At 42.6% G+C, this 22,818-nt stretch overlaps 1 protein-coding gene and 1 long non-coding RNA gene across 3 annotated transcripts in view; one reads left to right on the forward strand and one right to left on the reverse strand.

Moving 5' to 3' along the window:
• The window catches only part of LOC133494552 (phospholipid-transporting ATPase ABCA1-like), a 59,006-nt gene that overhangs the window by 6,988 nt on the left and 29,200 nt on the right, over positions 1 to 22,818 (reverse strand). For both annotated transcript variants that reach the window (XM_061808484.1, XM_061808485.1), the window contains 24 exons: positions 22,640 to 22,811; positions 22,433 to 22,564; positions 21,834 to 21,973; positions 20,747 to 20,884; positions 19,211 to 19,365; positions 17,979 to 18,063; positions 17,152 to 17,354; positions 16,955 to 17,006; positions 16,750 to 16,812; positions 16,081 to 16,220; positions 13,713 to 13,840; positions 11,490 to 11,588; positions 10,887 to 11,076; positions 8,122 to 8,216; positions 7,913 to 8,018; positions 7,338 to 7,412; positions 6,006 to 6,175; positions 5,749 to 5,926; positions 5,562 to 5,677; positions 4,916 to 5,060; positions 3,055 to 3,178; positions 2,281 to 2,410; positions 2,094 to 2,214; positions 879 to 941 (listed from right to left, as the gene is read on the reverse strand). In XM_061808484.1, coding sequence (XP_061664468.1) covers positions 879 to 941; positions 2,094 to 2,214; positions 2,281 to 2,410; positions 3,055 to 3,178; positions 4,916 to 5,060; positions 5,562 to 5,677; positions 5,749 to 5,926; positions 6,006 to 6,175; positions 7,338 to 7,412; positions 7,913 to 8,018; positions 8,122 to 8,216; positions 10,887 to 11,076; positions 11,490 to 11,588; positions 13,713 to 13,840; positions 16,081 to 16,220; positions 16,750 to 16,812; positions 16,955 to 17,006; positions 17,152 to 17,354; positions 17,979 to 18,063; positions 19,211 to 19,365; positions 20,747 to 20,884; positions 21,834 to 21,973; positions 22,433 to 22,564; positions 22,640 to 22,811 — 3,020 coding nt within the window. The remainder of the gene's footprint in view (positions 1 to 878; positions 942 to 2,093; positions 2,215 to 2,280; positions 2,411 to 3,054; positions 3,179 to 4,915; positions 5,061 to 5,561; positions 5,678 to 5,748; positions 5,927 to 6,005; positions 6,176 to 7,337; positions 7,413 to 7,912; positions 8,019 to 8,121; positions 8,217 to 10,886; positions 11,077 to 11,489; positions 11,589 to 13,712; positions 13,841 to 16,080; positions 16,221 to 16,749; positions 16,813 to 16,954; positions 17,007 to 17,151; positions 17,355 to 17,978; positions 18,064 to 19,210; positions 19,366 to 20,746; positions 20,885 to 21,833; positions 21,974 to 22,432; positions 22,565 to 22,639; positions 22,812 to 22,818) is intronic.
• LOC133494553 (uncharacterized) lies at positions 1,179 to 7,862 on the forward strand. The gene is made up of 4 exons (XR_009793321.1): positions 1,179 to 1,801; positions 3,367 to 3,593; positions 4,878 to 4,985; positions 7,362 to 7,862. It is a non-coding gene; the product is annotated as an uncharacterized LOC133494553 (long non-coding RNA).

A 22,818-nucleotide genomic window follows, 5' to 3' on the forward strand; every position in this document is an offset into this window, starting at 1 on the left:
TTTCTCTGTGACCTTAATATAAACTTTATATTTCATACAGAGCAGTAATTCAAGCAACACATGAAGTCAATGAGTTATGTATCAACAGAGATTTATTTGGATGCACATATGTAGCTGTCGTTAGCCATTGCTAGCAGTTGTTAGCTGGTGTTAGGTGTCATTAGTTATTGGTTACCAGTCGTACTTACATGTAATTAATAGTTGTTCGAGGTCATAAGTGGCCACAAGTACCAAGTAGTCACACTTTTGTTAGCGGTCACTAGGGGTAGTTATCCATCACTAGCCGCTGTTAGCAGTCACCAGGGCTCGTTAGCGGTCCTTAGTGGCCATTAGCCAGCAGTTGGCAACCACGACCAGTTCTTATTTGTCACCAGTGATCTTTGGCTGTCTTTTGCAGTCGTTAGAAGTAGCTAGTGGTCACTAGCAGTTGACAGCGGGTGTCTTTACTGGTGATTAGCCGAGTAGTTAGCAATCAGCAGTGGTCGTTAGTGGTCACTCTCGGTTCTTAGCCGTAACCTAGCATTAGCTCTCTTTGTCTGTTTTTTGAGTCAATTAGCTATGGACCTGTGGTCATTAGGCGTAGTAGTTCATTTGGAGTCATGAGAGATAGTTAGATGTCACTGGTGGCCATTTGCAGTTGCTAGTGGTCGTTAGCAGTCACTTGTGGTCTTTACTGGACACCGGTAATAGTCCTTGATAAATGAAATTGTGTTCTGATCTAAATTTTGTCTACTTAGGGCATGTGTCCTTAAGGCACATGAATTGTGCCTGGCAACACATGGCTACTAAGTACATGAATTACTGATTCTATTTTATTTCTATTCAATAAATCTCGCCACTGCAACAGTCATGACGTCCCGCAGCAGCATTTGGCTCACCTCTGCTGCAGGTACACCCAGACACAGCCGGTCCACGGCAGGGGTGCGCTTCCCCGGATACACCTGCAGGGAGCACAGTCGGTGAGCCGATGAGGGCGCAAACAATAATAGCATGAAAAAAAAAAAAAAGAAAAAGAAAAAATAAACAGCAGCAGGGAAGAGTGGAGGCGGGAAAACAGTGTTTGGAACAATTAATGGAGGCCCAGTGGGGGGGCAAAAACGGGAGGCGTCAAGGACACCTTCATCACACATTCACTTAGATAATATTCTCAATACCTTCTCTGCATGAGCAGCGTCAATTTTTATCAGAAGTACGGCGTTTACAGAGAGATAGCCTTTATTTGTAAAAATGGAGTCATAGTCAACAGATATATTGTTTGCTTTCAAATAATACAAAAATAAATCAATACTTTTCACACATGCAATTATCCTCGACTTTTAAAAATGCCATTACAAATACATTTATATCTGCCCTCAAATTAAAATTGAATCACTGATTTAAGATCCGTGCCCCAGGAATATGGGCACCTGTCAAACTCGGGATTAAATATTAATTATGAGAAATATCTGTGCTGTCTGGTAGTTTTAAAAAAAGAAAAAAATATATATATTTTTTAATACTCTACATTTCAATTTATGTCCCCCCCCCCAGTTGAGCGGAGGCCAGAATTGGATGAACTCCGACGTTATCGATGACACTGCACTTTCCCGACTCAAAACAAGCTGTCCCAGTGCCATCTGGCAGGGCCGGTCGATTGGCGGCAGAACCAGATGAGACTGGCGCCACTTTTCCATGGCCGACGCGCCATCAAAGTGCGACGTGCGCCGACGACGGAAGGCAATTAAACGATAATCACGCCGTGACTGAAGCGTAGCGGCAGCTGCCGGCGTCCGCGGGCCGCTCGTTCCGTCGGATGAGACAGGTGAGCGGTTTGGAATTGGAGGAAAAAAATAAAAAAAAACTTACCATGTGTTTATGAATAGATGCAGGTTATCAAATATGATTCCTGCCTATTTAGAAAGGTTAACTAAAATATTCTGGCCCCGGTACTAGTTTGTCAAAGCAACATGAAATTTGGTAGGCATGTCTATCATGAGTAGAACCGGAAAAATGTCTCGGGTATGTGTGGAAAGACAAAGGAATTCTTAAATTTTGTCCGTTTTAGTGTTGCAGGCCTGTGCGAGAAGACAACGTTGTCATAAAATGAACAACACCTTCGTCATATCGTAGATCCTCAAAAGGTCCTTCTCAGCCTTCCCTGCGTACACTCGCTCCCGTTCGCGCGCCACGTCCACGTCCTCTTTTTCCACGGAGAGCGACTTAGCTGAAATAAATCTAGTAAAGGAGACGCAAACATTTGAATTCGGGCTTGTTGGACGGGCAGCCGGGGCATGTCCTCACCTGGGTTTACAGAAGAACTTGTACTGTATGAGAAGTGTAACGGCAAACATGACAGCTCCTTGGATGCACATGGCGCAGAGGTTCTTGCCCACCATCTCCCAGCTAAGCGGCTCCTTAAAGCGATCCTCACCTAATAAAAGGAAGGGAATAGTCAACATTATAAGAGCAGGATCAAAACAAAAATGTGTCTCCTCGGCTGCCAACTTGATTTTCTCGTCTCTTTGATGTCTTTAGACGTATTGCTTTGCAACAGCTTAATAGGCCACAAAGCCTTAAAAAAAAACAAAACAAAACAAAAAAAAAAAACCCAAACATAAATCTCTACTCGTCATGTCATTATTGTTTTAACCTAATCGGCGTGCATATTTACTATTTTTGTAAGCCAATGTAACACGTACAGCAGCATTTATACGCGGCACATTCAACACATGCGATTCGGGCAAATTTACATGCGCTATGCGGCGCATTATGCATATCCTGTTCCGCATCTACCATTTAAGGCACCTTTTGTATATGTTATGTGAAACATTTTTTTTAACCGCGAGGTGTCACATTTTATAAATGCTATGTGGCACCTTTAATAGATGCTACGCGGCTCTTTTCACATATGCTGTGCGGCGCGTTTGCTATCTAGCGGTTTACATATGCTAAGTGGCACGTTTTTATGGATGCTGTTTTGCATTTTTGACGTATGGTACTCAGCACATTTTACAAGTACTATGGTGTTCCCCATCCTCAACACACACACACACACACACACTTCAATTTTCTCACCAAAGTTCCTGAAGAGGTTGGCCATGGCCTGGTTCTTAGCCATGTCAATCAGTCCTCGGCCGAGACAGAAGTGCGGGAATACGAGGAGGACTTGTTTCACGATGTTGTTGATGTACGACACGCTCTAAAAACAAGACAACACGTGTACAGGAATAGTGTTTTTGTTTTGTCGTTTTTGACTCCCCCCCCACACCCCCCCACCCCTTTTCGGAAGCCTGCTATGACGCAAAAGCCTTAAAACAAAATCATCCGAATAGCAGTAGTGAGACCTAATGTGAGATCAATAGGTGTAATTACACGTCTTCTCTCCAGCGGTTGTTCATCACGCAGATGTGAGAGATTTCTCGTCAACGATGATGAAACGCTCAACAGCTCCCCTTTACGCCCATAAATCATTCACGGAGGCTTTTGAAGGCGCTCGAGTCGGCGAGGCTCTTATCTGACCCGGCGCCGCCTCATTCCTGTTCCTGCGGCACACCTTCATTCATTAGCGGCGGAAGCAGGACGCGCCGCCCAAACCTCCGACGGAGCAAAATGAGGTAACGCCAACGTCCTCCGCTGTGCCCTACTTCATCAACCCACTTGAAGAACACTTCGCTATGCGTAACATTTGCATTACACACGCTATTCTGCACATCTGAGATATGCTTATGCATGCGACTTTACTGTTGACACACTATGCAGCATATTTTTCCGGCATATTTTACTGTTTATACTCCGTGCGACATAGTGTATGTGACATATCCATTGTGCAGCAATGTTGACTGCAAAAATGTAGCATGTGGCACATTTATATCTGCAATTTTATTTACGCTATTTGACACATTGATGCTACGTGGAACATTTTTATACACACTGCACCGTGGTTTACTGTATATACGCTGTACGGCATATTCGATGTGACATTTTGTTTACATGGACAGTCGATTGTACATATGCTCTGTGGCAAATTTAAGAACACCATGCAAAATTTGCTCTGTGCGGCACTGTGTACGATATACAGTACAATACAGTGTACATATTGAGTTAACTTATTGGTCCCATTTTATTTACGCCATGCAGCCTCACATTTAACATTCTTTATGTTGCCTATTTCAGCGTACACACTATTTTATTGACACTTGCGTGTATGTTTTCCAATACCCCGTCACACTTTAACCCATGCATCACATTTGTTATGTGATATTCACTATGTTTTATACTTTTTTCCACATGTTCTGCTGAGAAGAGAATTTTCAAATACCCCCAAAAAAGAAATGCTTATCATAAGCGGAGCCGGCTCAGAGTTTGGAAATTAACGCTGGGTAAAAGATAGATGACGAGAGCGCATATGAAAGAGAATGACGGAAAATGCGGCTCCTTTGAAAAACACCAAAGAGGATGAAGGGACTCTCTTAGGACTGCCACCTGTTGGCCACACGCCTTTGTTTCCCGCTAACATACAATTAAGCTTCCCACGAGCCACACACTCACAGCAAACCAACGATCAGCATCTGTGATTACTTTTTCCAAAAACTTTTCATACAAATCTTCTCTGTGGCACACTTGATATGCGCTATGCAACACTATTTATAGGACACACAGTACACAATGCTACAGATTATGCAGATACATAATATAATGATTTATCAGCACTTTGTGGCACATTTTAGATATACTGTGCTGCAGATGCTATGTGGCAAATTTATTATACGAGATGCAACATTTTTTATACGCTACTGTATGTGGCAGATGCTACGCGGCACATGCTACTGTATATGAGGCTAAACAGAACTATTTAGATTCACTCTGTTTTCTTTTTTTTTTTTTTTTTTTAATGCGAGGACGGGGTGACATTGTAGGACGGTTTTGCGGGACCTACGTCATCGTTAAAAAGCTCCATGACGAAGGTGGCCACGCTGCCGTTGATGCCGATGAAGAGGTTGATGCAGGTGAGCACCACGTAGGCGGTGCTGGGCACGCTGAACACGAACGATGCTGGGTACATCATGGGCGTGATGGACCACCTGTGGCAAAAAGCCGCACCATTTACGATATATACATTACACAGAGGGTGGCACGACTGGATAGAGCGTCACACTGCCTCACGATCGCAACGCAATGAATGAACTGAATTTTCTTTGACATGGCTAATTACGTTGATGACTTTCGACGTAAATGTGGTCGCAGCACGTGAAGCAGCTCTGAACATGCGCTTTCGGCCTAACTTCCGTACATGCTCAGTCCGGTTAACTTGCATTTCCTGTTTCCGGGTGAATACCCGGTTGTTTTGGAGCAGGCTTGTTTAGTTAACGTTGATGAAATTTCTGAAATAAACACGTAAATTGATGTCAAGACTGCATAAAATAAGCGCCGTCTTTCAAAATCTATATTTCTACTCGCAACAAATTTTACACGCGTGATTTTTCATGCTCGACTGTGCAGATTTGCGGGCACAGAGGCGCGCGACCACGGACGCGCTCGTCAAATGTGAATGACTGAGTTTCTATGCACTACTATGTGCGTACCCGTAGAAAACCAACAGCAGAACCAGAGCGGGCAGGTTGGGTGGGGACACGTAGGCCTCTTGTTGAAAGCAGAGGAAGATGACTATGACGATGACGCACGGGACGACGTAGTTGCCCTGCCAAACAGAACAAGGTCAACTTCTCTTTGGAGCACGGCATTTGTTCTCACAGCCGCGGCGCTACGTACCATGTCCCAGGCAAAATTGGCCAACCAGTAGACGGCCGGGTTGACGCCGCTGACGAACTGCAGGTGCTTGGCCTTGCTCACCCGCTCTTGGATGAGGAAGAGGACGAAGCTGGCGGGGATGAAAGACATGGCGAAGATGACGCAGATGGACAGCACCACGTCTGTGGAGCTCGTGGCCCTGAGGGGGGGAAAATAAGAAGTCAAGTTGAGACCACGGGGGCTCGCTTTCACCTTCCCCGACCCTCTGGGTGACTCACAGGGCCACAAAGGAGAGCTGCTCCTTGGTCTGGTTGAGCGGATGACTGGATACCGAGATGCCGTAACGCCGAGGGTCCTCGCCTGCCGCCACGCCCGCCCTCAGGATGGCGTTGTCGGCCACGTTGAGGAACGACACCAGGCCGTGCCAAGCCTTGTTGTAGAACCACACCTGTGATTTGGTAGAAACAACAGCTTGCGTTTCTAGTGCAGTTACGACACAAAGAGCGTTTTAAAAAGTGGGTGAAGAATCTGTTCCGTTCACGCCAGCGATTCTGTGAGCCTGTGTGGCACTTGGGTTACAAAGAGTTGGGGTCGGGAATAGAAGGTTGAAAGTGAAAAGGCAGAGGGAAGGGAGCGGACGCCCCGTCGACGTTACCACACTAATTAGGAGCATGCGGCGTTTGGAGGGTCGGGTGCAAACAGGAGTTGGATTGCTTTTGTCGGCTCACGTGCACACAGACAAATGCAGTTTCACACACATACAGTACACATTTATTTAAGCACACATTCAAACCAATGTGTGGGGGCAAGCCCAACTTTATTTCGTCGGAACTTCGCAACCTCACACACCAGCTCGGGCTCATTGCCTGGCAGAGAGGTGACATTCCACGTCCCTAGAACCAGCTTCTGGAGCAGGGGATAGGATCGCCGAGGTCCCTGCCTTCGCACGACCCCTACGGCCCCACCCATGGGAAGGGGGACCAGCGTACCCTTTTCAGGTTGTGCCTGGCTGACCCCCGTGGAGAAATTGCAGTGGCTTCAGAAATTTCCAAGTTTACAACTTTAGTTGCATTTGAAAAATAGCTACAAAAGCTTTTTTCCCCCCTCCAAATCACTTCTTTCTTCTAAACCTGACACTTGTGATTGTCTCTCTCCGTTCATGCGCCGTTCTGGCGTGGCCTCAAACGCGACATACTTTTCCAAATATGACCTTAAAGCGTCATCTTGTGGCGCAGCCTATTAGTTTAAGATTTTGCAAGTGTGATACACAGAGTTACATTTTTGAATGGAAAATAAATTGGACATATAAACAGTTTCAGCTTCATGTTTCAGTTTAGTTTTTTTAATTTTATAGAACATTTACTAAACTGGCTTATTATAAAAATCAATGTTGTCTGAATTGAGAACATTTGTCACATGCGCCGCACATATGTGTATACTGTATGCAAATAGGCTATGTTGTGTCCTGCTCACTTGCACAGATCTTTAAAAACCACAATATTAATTCTCGAAATAAACAATGGTGTGATTTTGTTTGTTTAATTGCCATTGTAATGTGAACCAGCTTGCATGCATATTTAGTTAATATCATACACATGTGCAGGTGCTACCTTCAGATTGTGTTTGGTTCCCAGTTTCTTGAGCAGCGCCTGGGCTGTGAGGAGGAGCTCGTTCGTCACGTTGGCCTAATGAAGACGAAGCAAAACAAGTTTTAATTGGACACACTCGGAAAAATTCTCCTGGAAGCAAGCGGAATGCGGCGGAAGAGGAGCACGCAGATTCCAAATGACCTCGCTTCCATTTCGGGCCTTGTGGGAAAGAATGTCGGGGAAATGACATGCCGGCGATTTCCGCCGCCACGTTTGACGCCACGCTGTTCCGTAACAGACGCGGTGGCCACATTACACGTGCGATATAAATGCAAATGGGTTTCCCCCCCTGTCTGAGCCCAAATTCATCATCAGCACAGCGGAGAGCGCGGATGTGGCATGGGGCGACGAGAAAAAAAGTTGAAGTTGCCCTCGACTATGGGAAATAGTGTGGCCTATGACATATTTGCATAGAACATATGATGTGAGATACAAACGTGGAATTGGACTGTAGAGTGACCAATGATATTTCTTTTTATACGCAACTAGGAGCCGTTGGCTAGCCTGATGTTGTTGTTTTTGTTTTGTTTTCTTACCTGGGAATAATTGAAGACATCTTTGAGCTCCTGGAATGTGGCATCGATCTCTGTCTCGCTCAGGCGGGCTTGAGAGTTGACGGCACCAACTGAGATCCCACCATACCTTTTTTTGTTATATATATATATATATATATATATATATATATATAAAACCAAAAATGCGAATAAAAGTACAAATAAGTTTGTTTCTAGTGCATTTCAATTACCTGGTTTTGCCGGACCGCTCAAAGGTCTTGACAAGGAAGTCGGTCATATTTCGCCCAGTTAAATCCAGGAGGGTGTCAGTTGTGTTCTGGATCCTCTAAAAAAAAAAAAAAAAAAAAAAAAAAAACATATACATGAAATGAATAAATATAGCATCATCATAGTCAATTAAGCTAGGCTACGGCGGTGGGGGGGGGGGGGGAAACCCTGCCGTATGTCAAAGGAACCTAATTAGATGCCCTTCTGTGAATAAGTGACTACATTGAAACATCCAATTAGGAAGACGCTCGGCAATGTGGATTCTCCACGCTGCTTGAACTTGTGCGTGTTTAGAGAGACCTAGCACATGACTAATTAAAGCCGCGATCGAGTTAAGCTGGACCGACCTGCATCGTTACGCTTTACTGTTTTATGGCATTAAAGTTTGGTGCCAGGGTCAGCCCATGAAGAAAACGATGCATTCAAAACTGATAGATATTGGGCAGATCTCTACAACAAATTTGCTTTCGTAGGAGCCCTGGAAATGTCTTTAGGGCATGGTTTCTACAAAGTCTGGTGGAGGTCTACTGATTGTACATGAGCCCACTGAATATCACATTATTTAAGAGAAATGTATGGAGCTGATTATTGAAGTTTTGTGTTTAGGAATCAAACTTCGTTGTCATGCTCAGCCGTCAATGACGGCAACGCAAATATTTCCCAATTCAGCCTCGCCCAGCCATCTGAATCTGGCAGTTTTCAGACATAATCTGCTTTTGAAGGACCCCTGGAAAAGGTGGAAATGTCCCTAAATGTCAACTTCAGCCAAAATGGCTGACTTCCTGGTGTGAAATGGGAAATAAGCCATTGGGACCCCCCCCCCCCTCAAAAAAAAAAAAAAAAAAAACTATTGTAACAATGGATTGCACTTTATTCCCATCACATGTTGTCGTTTTTCATGATAAACAAGTAGGCCAAATACAATGAACCCCTAAATCGATTTTTTTGGGGGGTACCCACGGCCCTGCACTTATGTGGGGGGTCGGAGCTTCATTCTGTTAGGTTATGACCATTTGTAGAAAAAAGAAAAAGCTTTGCCGCCATCTTGTAGCATCTTTAGGAAATTACAATTCGTTGCAGGTTTTGGTTATTTGTGGCAGGGCACGGTCTCTAGAGAATACTGCAAAACATTTCTTCAATTGCTGATCATCCCCATGAGAATTTTCCCAACTCCTTGACATGCTACTTGGGTATGGAGCAGAACAACGCCGGCCAACCGGGCGGCTTTCATCTGTCAGGCGAAGAACGTCGTATGACGAGACAAAGACAAGAGAGGCAACTAGCTGTCTGGTTTAGCAATCAGGTGACAAAGCAACCTTGGCTTATCTGTGAACAAACACGCCGGCGAATGCAGCGTGGCTATAATTGCATTGGCCAGGCTCCACATGACGACATCTGTTGCTACAAAACAGCTTCACGCTTTTGCATTCAGCCAAGTGGGAAGTTGCAGGTGTGTGAGGCAAATGCAAAAAAAAAAAAAAAAAAAAAAAGCCAGCGGTAATCACATCTTTTGGAACCTGATAAGACTATGCCGCATTCTCGGCAATGCGCTTTTCGTATTGCCGCGTCGCTCCGGGGCAAAATTTAAATGTTATCGGTGCAGGGGGAAAGAAAAGTCTAACATTTAAACATGTTGTGTTCGGCTCTGTGGTCAAGAGTTCTTGGGCAGATAAGCTTTGTCTCGTGTGTTTGCCAAATTGCTTACAGCTTGGAATTTATGATGCGTTTTCGGTGCCGCCGCTCACCTTCAATCCCTCTGAAGTCGTACCGTTCCGACTCCAACATTTTGAGGAAAAAAATGCACTCATCACGTCAGAGATGTGGAAGTCGAAATTTTTGGAGGGAAGAAGATTCCCAACTTCACTGGAATCAGGATTTGTCAAACAATCTGCAATTTTACTGACTCCCACTAACGTCGACCTTAATTTGAGCCAGGAAATCCGTGACAGCCCTCGGTGAACTCCACACAAATGCCACACTCACGGAGACTCGACTCGGCAATTTGCAAACAAATTCTGTCGCCAGATCTTCATCTATGAAAGTTAAACAACGGCAGAGTCAATACCTGGCAATTGATGGTGGGCTTATCGCAGCCTGCCATTTCCATGGAAACGACGATTTCACACCTCCTGCGGTGTTTGTGCTTTTTTTTTTTTTCTTGTCTTCTCTGGACTTTCTCAAGGACGGCATAGCGAGGGCGGGTGGGATTAAAGGAACCAGTGAAGAAGTAGGCACACTTTGTCATGATTTATTCAATAGGGGAAGTTTTCAGGAAAAGGGGTGGGGGGTGGGGGCGAGGTGGTCAAAGGGAATTCATCTTGGCGATGTACTTGGCTTCGTGTGGGTGGTCTCTGTCACTAAAATACATTTGGTCATTCCCACACTGCTACCCGTAATTTATTCTTCATTGACAGAATCAGGGGGGAAAAAACAGTTGAAGTCTTGGATCAATGAAATTATTAATCAGGGCGGACCATGCTGAGGCATATTGGACATTGCTTGCAGTTTTATTTATTGGTATTCTAATGACTAATTACTGCCATCCAATTGCCACTTTGTAGCATAATCAAATGTCTTCTTCTGAATTCAAATTATTTGAAACGGAACTGAAATTTCCAGGTCAAAAAGGCAGCCAATTCTTTTTTCACAGAGATTTAATGGAATAACATACAGCGTCATTTCTTGATTTGCAACGAATTGATGAATTATGACCGTCGAGTCAAAGTACCTGAGGAGGCGGGAGCCCCCCTGCGGCAGGCGGACAGTTGGGCAGCATGATTTGGCGTTGAGGAGTGCTGCACTCGCAGGAAGGGGAAGGGTTGGACATGCTCCAGTTGCCCTCCAGGAAAATGTCGGACACCGACTGGTCCACAGATGGCGTGAGCCAGTCGGAAAGGTGGGAGACGCAAGGTAAGCCCCTGCAGGGAAATGTCAGCTAAGTATCTAAATCACAACTTTTAACATCTTGTTTTTTTTTTGTTTTTTTTTTAAAGGGCAACATTTTGGTGAGTGCAAACTTTGGTGGGCCAGGACAGTGGTGGCTGTAAAGTTTTACAGATTTTAGAAACAACTTCAGGTAATTTGGGTCTCGTAGTTTCAATTTGATGTTTTGTAATGATTAACTGTGATTGTTATCCATGAACCAGCATTTTCGCTACTCCTGCAACATTATGGTTCAGCAATCAATTTCCGCTTTATTGTCTCATTCTTTTCCCATTGCCAACGCTTGAGGCGAGCACGGCTTTTTACAGCCGTACAGAGCCGCACTCATGTGGGATATTATGTATCGCCGATAGTAACCCTCAACGAGAGACGGGAAAAACGCACTCACGGGATTGGGTCGCCATCCATGCAACGTGTTCCGAAGCCGGGATTGTTCACCAGGGTTTCCACCACCTGAGATACCTCTGGATTTCCCGGTGCATCGTCACTGCAAAGTATGGAAATATAAATATCATGACATCAAGCGTGCCACAAATTGGCCATAGTTTCCTAGATGAAGTTCACAAATGAGACATGGCCCCATTTGTCTTCCTGTAGATTTTTTCCCAGGTACTTGATAGAGGTCCAAGGTCCTGCGGCCAAAAAACCTGGAGATACCAAGACTGTAAGGACTGTTTTCACTGGTGACTGCCTCGGCCGTCAAGCAGTCTCCACTTTTCCATGTGACAATATCTGCCAGTCTGTCTCATCCAGGTTTTCCGTTGGAACACTCTGGGCCTAGACTACCCATCAGTGGTACCTATGAATGTTATCCTTTTTTGGATAAGTATACTTTGTATCGTATCCCAGTTGGCATTCAAGAATGATCGCGCCACCTAAGGTTATTTCTCGGGGGCTTGATACCAAAGGCGTCATCTAATCCAGCGGCTTACCGCCATAAAAATAACTACAACTTGAATTCCAAAGACTTAGACTTTCAATTTTCCCTCGTGACCTCCCAGGCCAACAGGTCTACCACCTGGGAAAATCTGCTAGTCTGTTAAGTCCAGTTTCTCTGGGGGCAACGTGCAACGTGTGTCTCATAATAACGTTTGTCTCCTTATTCATAGTTCAAAGAATGATCTTAAAAAAGTTTTTTTCCTCAGGAAACTGGTCGCAAAGGAGTCCAGTCCAAGGTATCGCAGCCCAAAAATCTGGGGATTTAAAAGGTCAGAAATATTCCCCATTATCCAACAAGGAAAGTCATCAAATACTCATCCGCCATAAGACAAGTGCTTATTATGTGTAAAATCATTGTCCCTTGTGATGGTTCAAGAGCACACACTCAAAGCACATACTGCAGGTCCATAAAGACCACAGATTTGGCTCTCAGCCAACAATGACCACAAGCAAGTGGGCCGTGTGGATTATTGTAGCGCTCATTGTCTCATTTCGAGGCATCTCCATGAAGGTCGTACAGCCGTTTCCTTAGCCACCAGCGAGCGTAATCGAAGTGGTCCCGTTGTAAAAATGGATTATGTGCAGCCATCTGTTCTGCAATTAACAATGGCTGGGTTACCACAGTGTTCCAAGGTAATAAAAAGCAGACTTGGGCATTGCGTATATACGCCAAAAAGGCGGAACTAATGAATCCGGGCACCGAGCAAGAGCTGAGCTATTAGAAAGAGGCTAACAAACTAACAAAGACTAGCTGGGTTCGGAACCTTTTCCATCATAATCACCCATCAAAGTGAGGTAAACGAGACGGTTTATGAGGCATCCCTCCGCGAAAAGATGTAGCACGTGTAGTCGCATTTAAGTGGACAGTTTCAAGGTCACTTAAGTGAGAAGACAATGTTCAGTAATTGGTCAGAGCGAAGGCCGATGAACTGAAATGTAGACGGTCAAAGCTATTTTAATAACCAGGCTACACAACTTTGTAGCAAACAAAATTGGCAAGTTAGCCAGGATAAATGTTTGTTAGTAAATGCTTAGTAAATACTATTATCTCAACTACAGACGTGTGGTTGGGGTTGTCAATTGGATCATGAATTTGAAAAAGAAAAAAAAAAAAAAAGACTATTCCGAAGAAATGCATCAAAAAGGCAAGAACTGAAGCTGGCTGGGTAGGACATGCACGTGGATGCGCACAACATGGCGGAGTGATCATGTCGGTGTCTACTAATCTGACATGCGCCAGTGCTTCTGTCTTGCTTAGCAACTTCAGGGCTCTGCGCAGAACAAAACAAGCTCTTCCTGACAGTGAGCTAAAATTGTATCAAAGAATACAGTATGAGCCAAGGCCAGAGTTAATTGCGTTAAGGTAACATCAGGGGAAATAAAAGAGCTACAGGTTTAGATAAATTATCTTTTAGATCGGGAGGTATTCTTTTAAACAGGTGATTGGCACTGGGTAATATCTAAATCCTTTGGGGGCACACCCCGGAGATTATTGAGCGATGAGGCGACAGAAATATGCTAATCCAGTCCTCAAAGGATTACACACACACATACAGTGTTGGAAACTGTGAACTGATTGAGATGTCAACATAAGTCTCCCAAGGCCTTGTCACTGATTGCGGACTAGGTGACAGACATGCCGTGATGTATAAACTAAGAAGGAACTGTGTACCTGAAGAAGGTGGTCTGAGGCAAGCCGTACATCCAGGGTTGCAGTTCCAGACTGGGATATTCAGAGAATGGCGGAACGATGAGTGAGAAGATCAGTGAGAGGCACACAAAAACAGCAGGCAAAACCACCTAAAACAGTAGCAATTGTTCACTCATCCCAATAAATTCACATGCCCGTTTATCAAAACTGTAAGACGATACCAATTTGACACATCACGATGCTAGTATTTTTTTCAATACTTAACCTAAAGCACACGTATAGACAGGATCAGAATTTTCATTAACAATGTTGACACTCCCTATTCTTGTGAGAAAAAGATTTGCTACATTCGAACGGTTCATCATGAGTTTCTTGCGTTCATATTTTGTGTTTCTTAAAAAAAAAAAAAAAAAAAAAAAAATCCAATTCTCTCCCACATAATTCGTTTTTCATCATTCCATTGTTAAGAGCCGGCTTAAAGGTCAGATATCTTTCATGCTTAATCACTTGTATGTTTGGGGAAGTGGAGGAAGGCGGGAGAACACGTACGGGTGATTAATTGGCCCGGCGTGCAAATTTGCAAAATTCCGCTCTTGAAAATCCAAAAACTCAAGGCGCAGAGAGGTGAGATAAAGAGCAAGTGATGAGACTGAAACGCTTAATGACGGACTCTCCTCTCTCTCTCTCTCTCTCTCTATTTCTTGTTCTCTCTTATTCTCTTATTTGACAGTAATTGCAGGTGACAGCTGGTACTTCTCCTATTGAGAGCACAGCGAAAAACAAAGTCATTAAGGCTTCGTAAAAGCCGGAGCACTCGCCATGAACAATGCATGAGTTTATTGGGGATTTCAACATGAGGGGAGGCCAAGTTGGACCTGAAATGGGTTTAAACACAAAAACAGATTAATTTGATGACGTGGCTCATCACGCTCAAGTGATGAATTTGCAAGTGTGAGCGTCAAGCCACGACTGATGGTCAACTCGGGTGGGACATTTATCACCGCTTGTGGGTTTTGGGGGCTGTAATGTCTTACAAAACAAAAATTTCTGCTGAAAAAGGAATGGAAGAATTTAGAAGTAAAGATGAGCCTCAGAGCTCTGTCCTAGAACCACTGTTCCTGAGCAATTAGTCTAGCGCTTCATCAATGAATCGGTACACAAAATTTCACTTTATACCAAGACTGCCCTGATGATTATGTAATTTTAAGGGTCAAGTCATGACCGGTCAGCAACTTGCATTTAATGTGAATTGCTTTTGTATTTCCGGGTCATAGGGTCTCCTTATAGAACAAAATCAGACAAAGGGAGATTTTAGCCATTTTGAAGCAAGACTGTACCCTCAGGAGTATGTCATAGGACCAATGCTGCTCATGTTTCATCCTTAAATCAATACAAAAAAAAAAATTGCAGTTTTACACAGATAAAACATGGGTATGCCTCAGGGCTCTGTTGTCCAGCAACTGGTCAGTTATAATATATGAATGAATTAATTCCCGTTAAACGTTGACACAGACAGCAGTATATTCATTTACAGGTCTGCATCCACACCAAACTTGTATTTTGACTCAACTATTTTTCGTTTGATAAAAATGTTACTCATATCTTATGATTATAATCTTATAATTAAATCATCACATGGCTCTTGTCAGAATTGATGACATCCGATGGCTTTCTGCACTTCCCAAAATATTTTAAATAATTGCTGTGCCTCGGCCACTGCTCCTCTGTGAAATGAATTCTGACTCATTGGAAATGTGCGCCATTTATTGGTTTTGACTTTGGAAATTATAGAGAAGCGAAACAAAACAGAGGTCCACTTAATGGGCTAATAGCAGCCTTTCATCTGTGCAATTATGGCGCAGTTGTATTTAATATGTGACTAATAAAACCACGTGATTAGCGTATGACGCCAAAGAGAGGGGGAAAAAAAAAAACAAAACATTTGCCTTTTGAGTGCAAATCACAGGATCGTAGCCAGCATGGAGACACAATGACCGTATGAATTAATTTCCATGGCTCACATCTCAGTGTCGACATTTACTGATTATTTCCAATTCACTATATGAATCGCTATTTTTATGACTCCCATCTTTTCACCATCTAAAATGCACGTACTGTACAGTGGATGTTGGACAGCATTAGTATCATCTCTATTGATAGAATTGACGTTGGTTTATGGATTCCGATGAAATATATCACGATAACTATTTTGCGTGCATCCTGGGAGAACGTCAACTTCGGAGTCATGTAGGTGTGTGAAGTTGTCTGGAAACTGTGAGCTTACTCTATAACACAAACTGGCCATTTCCATACAACGCTCACAAGATCCTCCCAAACATCCCTCTCGCATTCCGTTCAATTCATCAATATGGCAGACAGAGGCCATTACCTGGGCAATGAGTCCCTTGCGGCTCCTCCGGGCATGGTGGAAGCGCTTGATGAAGAGAGCCAGGAACTGCCTCGTAATCAGCTCCCACCCACCGACGACCGTCGAGCCCCTACTGCCGACACGGGCGTCACTCTGTAAACCTGGTGTGGACATGGACCCCCGGCCACGTTATTTATCACGGCCACAATGACAAGCGTGGGGTGCGGAATGAGCTGCTCGGGTACTCTCTCAAACATACCACCTGCTCCCTTGAAATAATTTGCAGGGCTTTTATGTTATTTTTGTGAGCATTTTTGGAACCCTTTTCTTTTAATTTGACAAGCCACACATAAAAAAATATCATATATATATATATATATATATATATATATATATATATGAGCCATAGAACTTTATCAAACAGCTTCCTCAGGTTGCCTTCTTGCTGCCATATGTAAACATAGCAACTGTTAGCAATAAGCTAGCATTTGAGCTCAGCAAATATTTTTTTTGCAGGAACAAACCTACATTCCACTTGAGTGGCAAACGTTTCCGTGCCACCTGCATGGAGGCCCAGAAAAGAAAAAGCATGTCAAGTGACCGAGCTGCATTATTAAACGCTTCCGGTGCGCTTATTTATTTATTTCTTTTTCCACATTCATATTCTGAAATAGATGCAATGAGACTTGCCGCTTGCCTCCTCTTCCGTTTCGGGGTGGACGGTGGCGGCTGGGACGCTATTCCGCTTTGTCGCTGTGGGAATTAAATATAAAAGATGCTGTTTTGGCCTGACCCAATTTAGGGTTATAAATAACAATAATAAAAAAAAAAAAAAAAAGTACATTCAAAAAAGTCTCATTCAGGAGGCATATTATTGCCTGCGAAAGGGACTTACTTGAAATGTCTGCCGCATCTACTCCTGTGTCTTCAGCTACCTTTAAAAAAATCTGTGAAAGGAAAGATTGCATGAGTGTAGCTATGTGCTACATGGAAAAATCAATTAATTGCAACATCGCATTCAAAATGCTAACATGCTAGCACTGATGCACGAGTTTATTCTATAGGAATGTTCTATACTTCTGCTTGCCGTACCTCTTCCAGTGTGGTGTCAGAGATGCCGTAGCTGGTCAAGCCCAGGTCGACCATAGCCAGGTCGAGCTCACGGAAGAGCTGGGCGAAAGCGCCATCTCGGGCGCCGTCGTAGGGCAGGATGTAGGTCATCTCCTGGCCGATACGCTCCAAGAAGAGCGCCCGCGGGATGTGGCGCCACACCAGCTGACTCAATGCTGTTAAATCTGCCCAAACCAAAACAACAACAAAAAAAAGTTGAGGAAAAAAGAGACTTTTTCAGGACAAAAGTTGATAAATAACTGTTTGTTCCAGGCAAGTATTTTTATGTAAATGACACAAAACGGAATTAGGATAAACGTTTTCATCTGACAGGTAAACATTTGTAATCTTTTGGGCAGAATGTTGGGGGGAAAAAAAAAGAGATAAAGGTAAATATATTTTGCAATTATTTTTCCAACAAGGCACAATTGTACAAGTATGACATCTTATTTTAATTTAAATTTTTTACCACAGTAAAGTTGTCATTTTACACAAGCTATTTTATTCAAGGTGTAATTTTCCGTTAAAACATGATGTAATTTCCCGAGAGTGGTTGTTTTTTTTCCTTCTTTTATTTTTATGCATAAAAAAGCCTCAACGGTATGGAATTAAAAAAATTCCAGGGAAAAAAAATCGAAAGTGTTTCGTTAAAGTTACTCACTCTTTTTTTCTTTTCTTTAAGGAAATAAGATTTATTCCAAAACACAAAAAAGGTCAGAATCCGACTAGAATTAAATCATATTTCTAAGTACTACATATCTATCAAGCGTCTTTTGGATTTTGGAATGAACTTGATGTTGCTCTTGTACCTGAAGGATGGACTCCGTTGCCGGTTCGACTCCCGATGGTGGCCCGTTCGTGGACGCTGCTCCTCCTTGAAGGACGTTCCTGCTCCTGCGAGAGACGCAATTGGATTAGAAGCAGGCGGGCCGGTCCACTTAAAATGATGAACAGTGACTCCTCGACAACTCCAGCCTCGCGCTAACTGAATAACGGCTCTTGGGTTTTCCACTTAATGGCTCCAATTAAAGCGGGTTGTGCCAAACACACTCGCTTTGATCCCAATTTCACGACCGTGATCGACAGTTCAAACAAGCATTCAAACATTTGTTCAAATTAGCTTTTATTTGAGAGAAAAAAAGCTAATTTTTATCACATTAAAGGAGGACATAATGTACTTCTTGAGGGCAAAAGTATCTCATTGGAGTGGTCAGATTTTTTTTTTTTCCCCCAAAGTCACAGCCAAAAATAGAAAAAAATGGTAATAATAACAACAAAAGTGATTTTTTTTCTGAAAAAGGTCAATTTTTCTTTTTTATCCCCCCAAAGATAATATATCGGAAGAATAACATCATAGTCATTGGATTGTTAGGTTGTTTCTTTTTTCTCTCACGTAAAAGTCTTAAAAAAGTTTAATTTTGCTGAGAAAAAAAATTGTAAATCATACAAAAATTAGGTCTAAATTTTACAAGACAAAAGTCAAACTAACTGCAGTTAAGTGTTTTTTTTTCTAATTTAAGAAAAAAAAAGGTTTATCGGACAAACATTTTAAGAATAAAAATCAATTATGTGATATGAAAGAGGAAAATTATATAATACAGTAATAATGTAGTGGGCTATTAATAGGAAAAAGAGTTTAAATGGTACGAGAATCAAGTTGTATTTTTTTTTTTTTTTTTACAAAATGTCGAATATTTGTAAGAATAATGGAGAAGAATTTGATGAAAAAAAGTCTTAATCATGCACAAATTTTATTTATATTCCTATGACAAAAAGGTTGTAATCAGAGAAGATCAATATGGAAAATCTTTCTGGAAAATTGTATTCATGTGGAAATAAAGCAATACCACAATGGCCACATTGTCTGCGTGTGAGCGTCTGCACGTGAGTTGTGGTCTACAGCAGCTCTTTGTGAGTGTTCTCATTTTGTATTTGTGTGCTCGACCATTTGGCCATTTGTGACATTTTTCTTTTTAAATCATCGCGTTTGTATCTAATACTCTCGTAATAATTCAGCCGGTCTGAAGCGCGGGTAGAGTACCTTGACCAGGGTGAGGTAGTAGCCCGTGCCGAAGCGCTTCTTCAGGAAGAGCGACGAGCCGCAGCATCGCATCCTGCCGTGGGCGATGATAGCGATGCGGTCGCCCAAGATGTCCGCCTCGTCCATGTGGTGCGTCGACAGGATGATGGTGCGGCCTGCGGAGATCCCTGCTCTTACTTTTCGCCACTAATCGCCATGGCAACAAAGCAGCCCGGCGCGCGTGGGCGTGAATTAAAATCTTGATCGAGACCAGGGTTACCATGCAACAGACCGTCTTATTTATAGCTCTAATTCCTTTTTTGGGGGTGTGGGGGGGGGGGGTAGAGAAGCATCATGCTGAGCACAGAGAAATTATTATTCCCATTGGTGGGGAAGCATCGTCAATTTAAACGTATGACGTGTAAAATTATTCCCATATCAGAACGCACTCACGACTGCGAAATAACTGCATTTTTTCATCACAAACTGTAATCACATTTCATATACATGTAAGGTCGAATTAAAAAAATGTCAGAGAATAAAGTTGTATTTTCCCACTAAAAAGAAGTTCTAACTGCACATAAATAAGCTCTATTTTTTTTTTTATGAAGAAATGTAACTGTATGTATGTGAAAGCTGCTTTTCGTGGATTTTGTGGCCACGTTTAATCCACGCGCAACCCCAGTCATCACAATCCCGCCGTATGTGTTAATGAACACATGCATCCCAGGTCCCAATGCCTCGTCACCTTCGTCACTGTGCTCAGTTTGATGCCCAAAAACAAGAAAGAGATCCACAAAAATATCAGAAAAGAACTTCGCCTTGAATGTGCATACATAATTTCGCTTAAAATAAAAATCAGACAAAGATCCAGTCAAATACACCCAACAACAGTGAAAATGTTTAGTGATTTTTTTTTAAAAGACTTAATTATACAAAAAAAAATTAAAAATATATGTATAGGTTATTTATCATGGCCACATACACACACACACACACACACACAAACATATATATATATGTATATAATATATATATAATAGAGTGTGGACCGGGGTTCAAATCCCATTGTCATAACAACGTGATAAAGTCATAACAACATCATAACCTTACTTCGCGGAAAATTACATTTGTTTCCCTTATAATATTACGACCCACGGTTGTATTTTGAGTTTAATTTTTAACAATTTTTTATCTCTTGACTTTATCTGTGATAATGTGACTTTCTTTACATAACATTTAACAGTTCAATCTGTGTAGCATTATATGCTTTAAGATGGAAAATGTGTTTTTTTCCCCTGTCGAAATGGGCTGGGTTTTTTTTTTTTTTTTTTGCATAATATTTTGACTATTTACATCATGTCTAATTTTGACTTTTCCCCCCTGAAGTGGAAGACAAGAAGTGGAAGGAAATAAAAATGTCCCCCGCTGACTGTTCTTACTACTTTTGCATCGCGGCCTCATTTGAACACTTTTGCTCGGAAATGCTCGACAAGCTTCCCAGTAGTGACGACGAACGCCGGCGAAGTTGAAAGGGCTTTTTCAGCGGCGGCGTACCTTGTTTGTACTTGAGAAGCAGCTCCCAGATCCCCCTGCGGGCGTAGGGGTCCACCCCCGCTGTGGGCTCGTCTAAGATGACGACTTTTGATCCGCCGACAAAGGCGACGGCCACCGACAGCTTCCTCTGCATGCCGCCTGGAAACATTCATCGGGATGTCGGCATGCGACAGAGGAAAAGCAAAGTTCCTTTTGGACTGCAAAAGGCGGTCCGGCGGCGCCCGCTGAGAATTATTTTAGCCGGCGCGCCACACCATCCACCTCAGAAGTCGGCACGCCGGCGCCGGCTTTGACCGATTCAATTACAACCTTCGATGATATGTTAATGTTACTTTCATACCATTCTGAATTATTTGACCATTTCACTCGGGGAAAATTATGACACTCATAATATTACAACTTGACTCGGGGAATATTTTCATTGATTTTGATTTGAATTTTTTCACCTATGAAATTCCAATAATGACTCTATATATTGTGAGTCTATAATTAATTAGATTAATTGGATGGAAAAAGATGACACGTTGTGGCCACCCCTAACGGGACAAGACGAAAGGAAAAGAAGAAGATATTGTGAGTCTATAATTACGTTATTATTATACAATTTTCATCCTATACTTATGAAATACTTTTAGGAGGTTTTCAAAAATTATCTATTATTTTATTGTTTTACTCAGGAAAAGTGAAAGAATATTACAATTTCACCCAATACAATTTCTTCCAATATTTATAGTATATTTGGACATCATCTAAGTAATTTATTCATTTCATTTATTTTGTAGATTTTTTTTCCACATAAAGTGATAAGAAATATTACAACTTGACAATATTGCAATATTTTGACTTAAAATAATTGATTGGACTTTCATGAATAAAACTTTTTTTTTTTTTTTTCTGTCATACTCTAGTTTTAGTTTGGGGAAAATGAATTTCATTCCTGATGAGATTACAACTTGTTCCAATCTCCTTTATCCAATTCTGTTTCTGGATTATAACAAACTACTTTACTCTCCTAATATTTGGACATTAATTATATTATATTTCACGTCAAACCGCAAGTGTGCTGCTGTTTTGGTTAGCAAGCCACCTGACAGGTTCTTGGCTAGGTCTCGTCGCTTGTGTGGCAGGCCGACGTCCAAGATCATCTGGTCCGCCTCCACCTTCACCTCGGCGCGACTGCGTCCCTTCAGACGTCCGTAGAAGTAGATGTGCTCCTCCACCGTCAACCTGGGAACGCAAAACACAATTCAAAATGCCGTCAGACATATCAAAAAAAAAAAAACAACAAAGCAGTACTAAAATATAACAGGGAAACACACATTGTTTTAAGGGGTGAATCATAATGTGTGGATTATAGTATTTAATGGTGGTAATTTCCCTAATACAAGTACATTGTTATGCCAATAATGAACTCAAAGAAGGTCGCAATGTCAATTTCAAATATGAGCTCAAAATACTGTATTACAATAAATTTAGAAACAATGGCAAAAGTGGACATTTTACAAAATGAAAAAGTCACTGTGTGTCACTCTGAACATTATGCCTTTGCCTGGGAGTCCTGCATGTGGGTCCGCCCCTGTGCGGTGGTTCATGACAATGTGAAGTTAATGGATTGAAGTGCTAACATGCGGTTGATTCCAGCCCGACGGTAATCTCAATAAATAGTGAAAAGTGAATAAATATTACTCATTGAAGAGGACGTTGTGCTGGGGGCACATGCCCAGGTCCCTGCGGGCGGCGTCCACGTCTGTGCGGATGTCGTACCCGTTGATGAGGGCGGTGCCCGAGGTGGGCGGGAACAGGCCCGTCAGAATTGACCTGCGCGGGAGGACGCGTGTAATCAGGTAAAAAATAAAATTAAATAAACTTTGTGCGAACAAACAGCCAACTTGCATTGTGGTGGTTTTCCCAGCTCCGTTGTGGCCCAGGAAGGAGCTGATGTGGTTCTCATAGAAGTCCACGCTCAGCCCGTCCACAGCTGGTTTGGTTCCAGTTTTGTAGATTTTGACCAGGTTTCGCACCGACACCCCGGCTTTCAGAAGGGGGTCAGCTTTCTCCACATATTCTGAAGA

The sequence above is a fragment of the Syngnathoides biaculeatus genome, chromosome 21, assembly GCF_019802595.1.
Source record: "Syngnathoides biaculeatus isolate LvHL_M chromosome 21, ASM1980259v1, whole genome shotgun sequence".
Taxonomy (NCBI): Eukaryota; Metazoa; Chordata; class Actinopteri; order Syngnathiformes; family Syngnathidae; genus Syngnathoides; species Syngnathoides biaculeatus.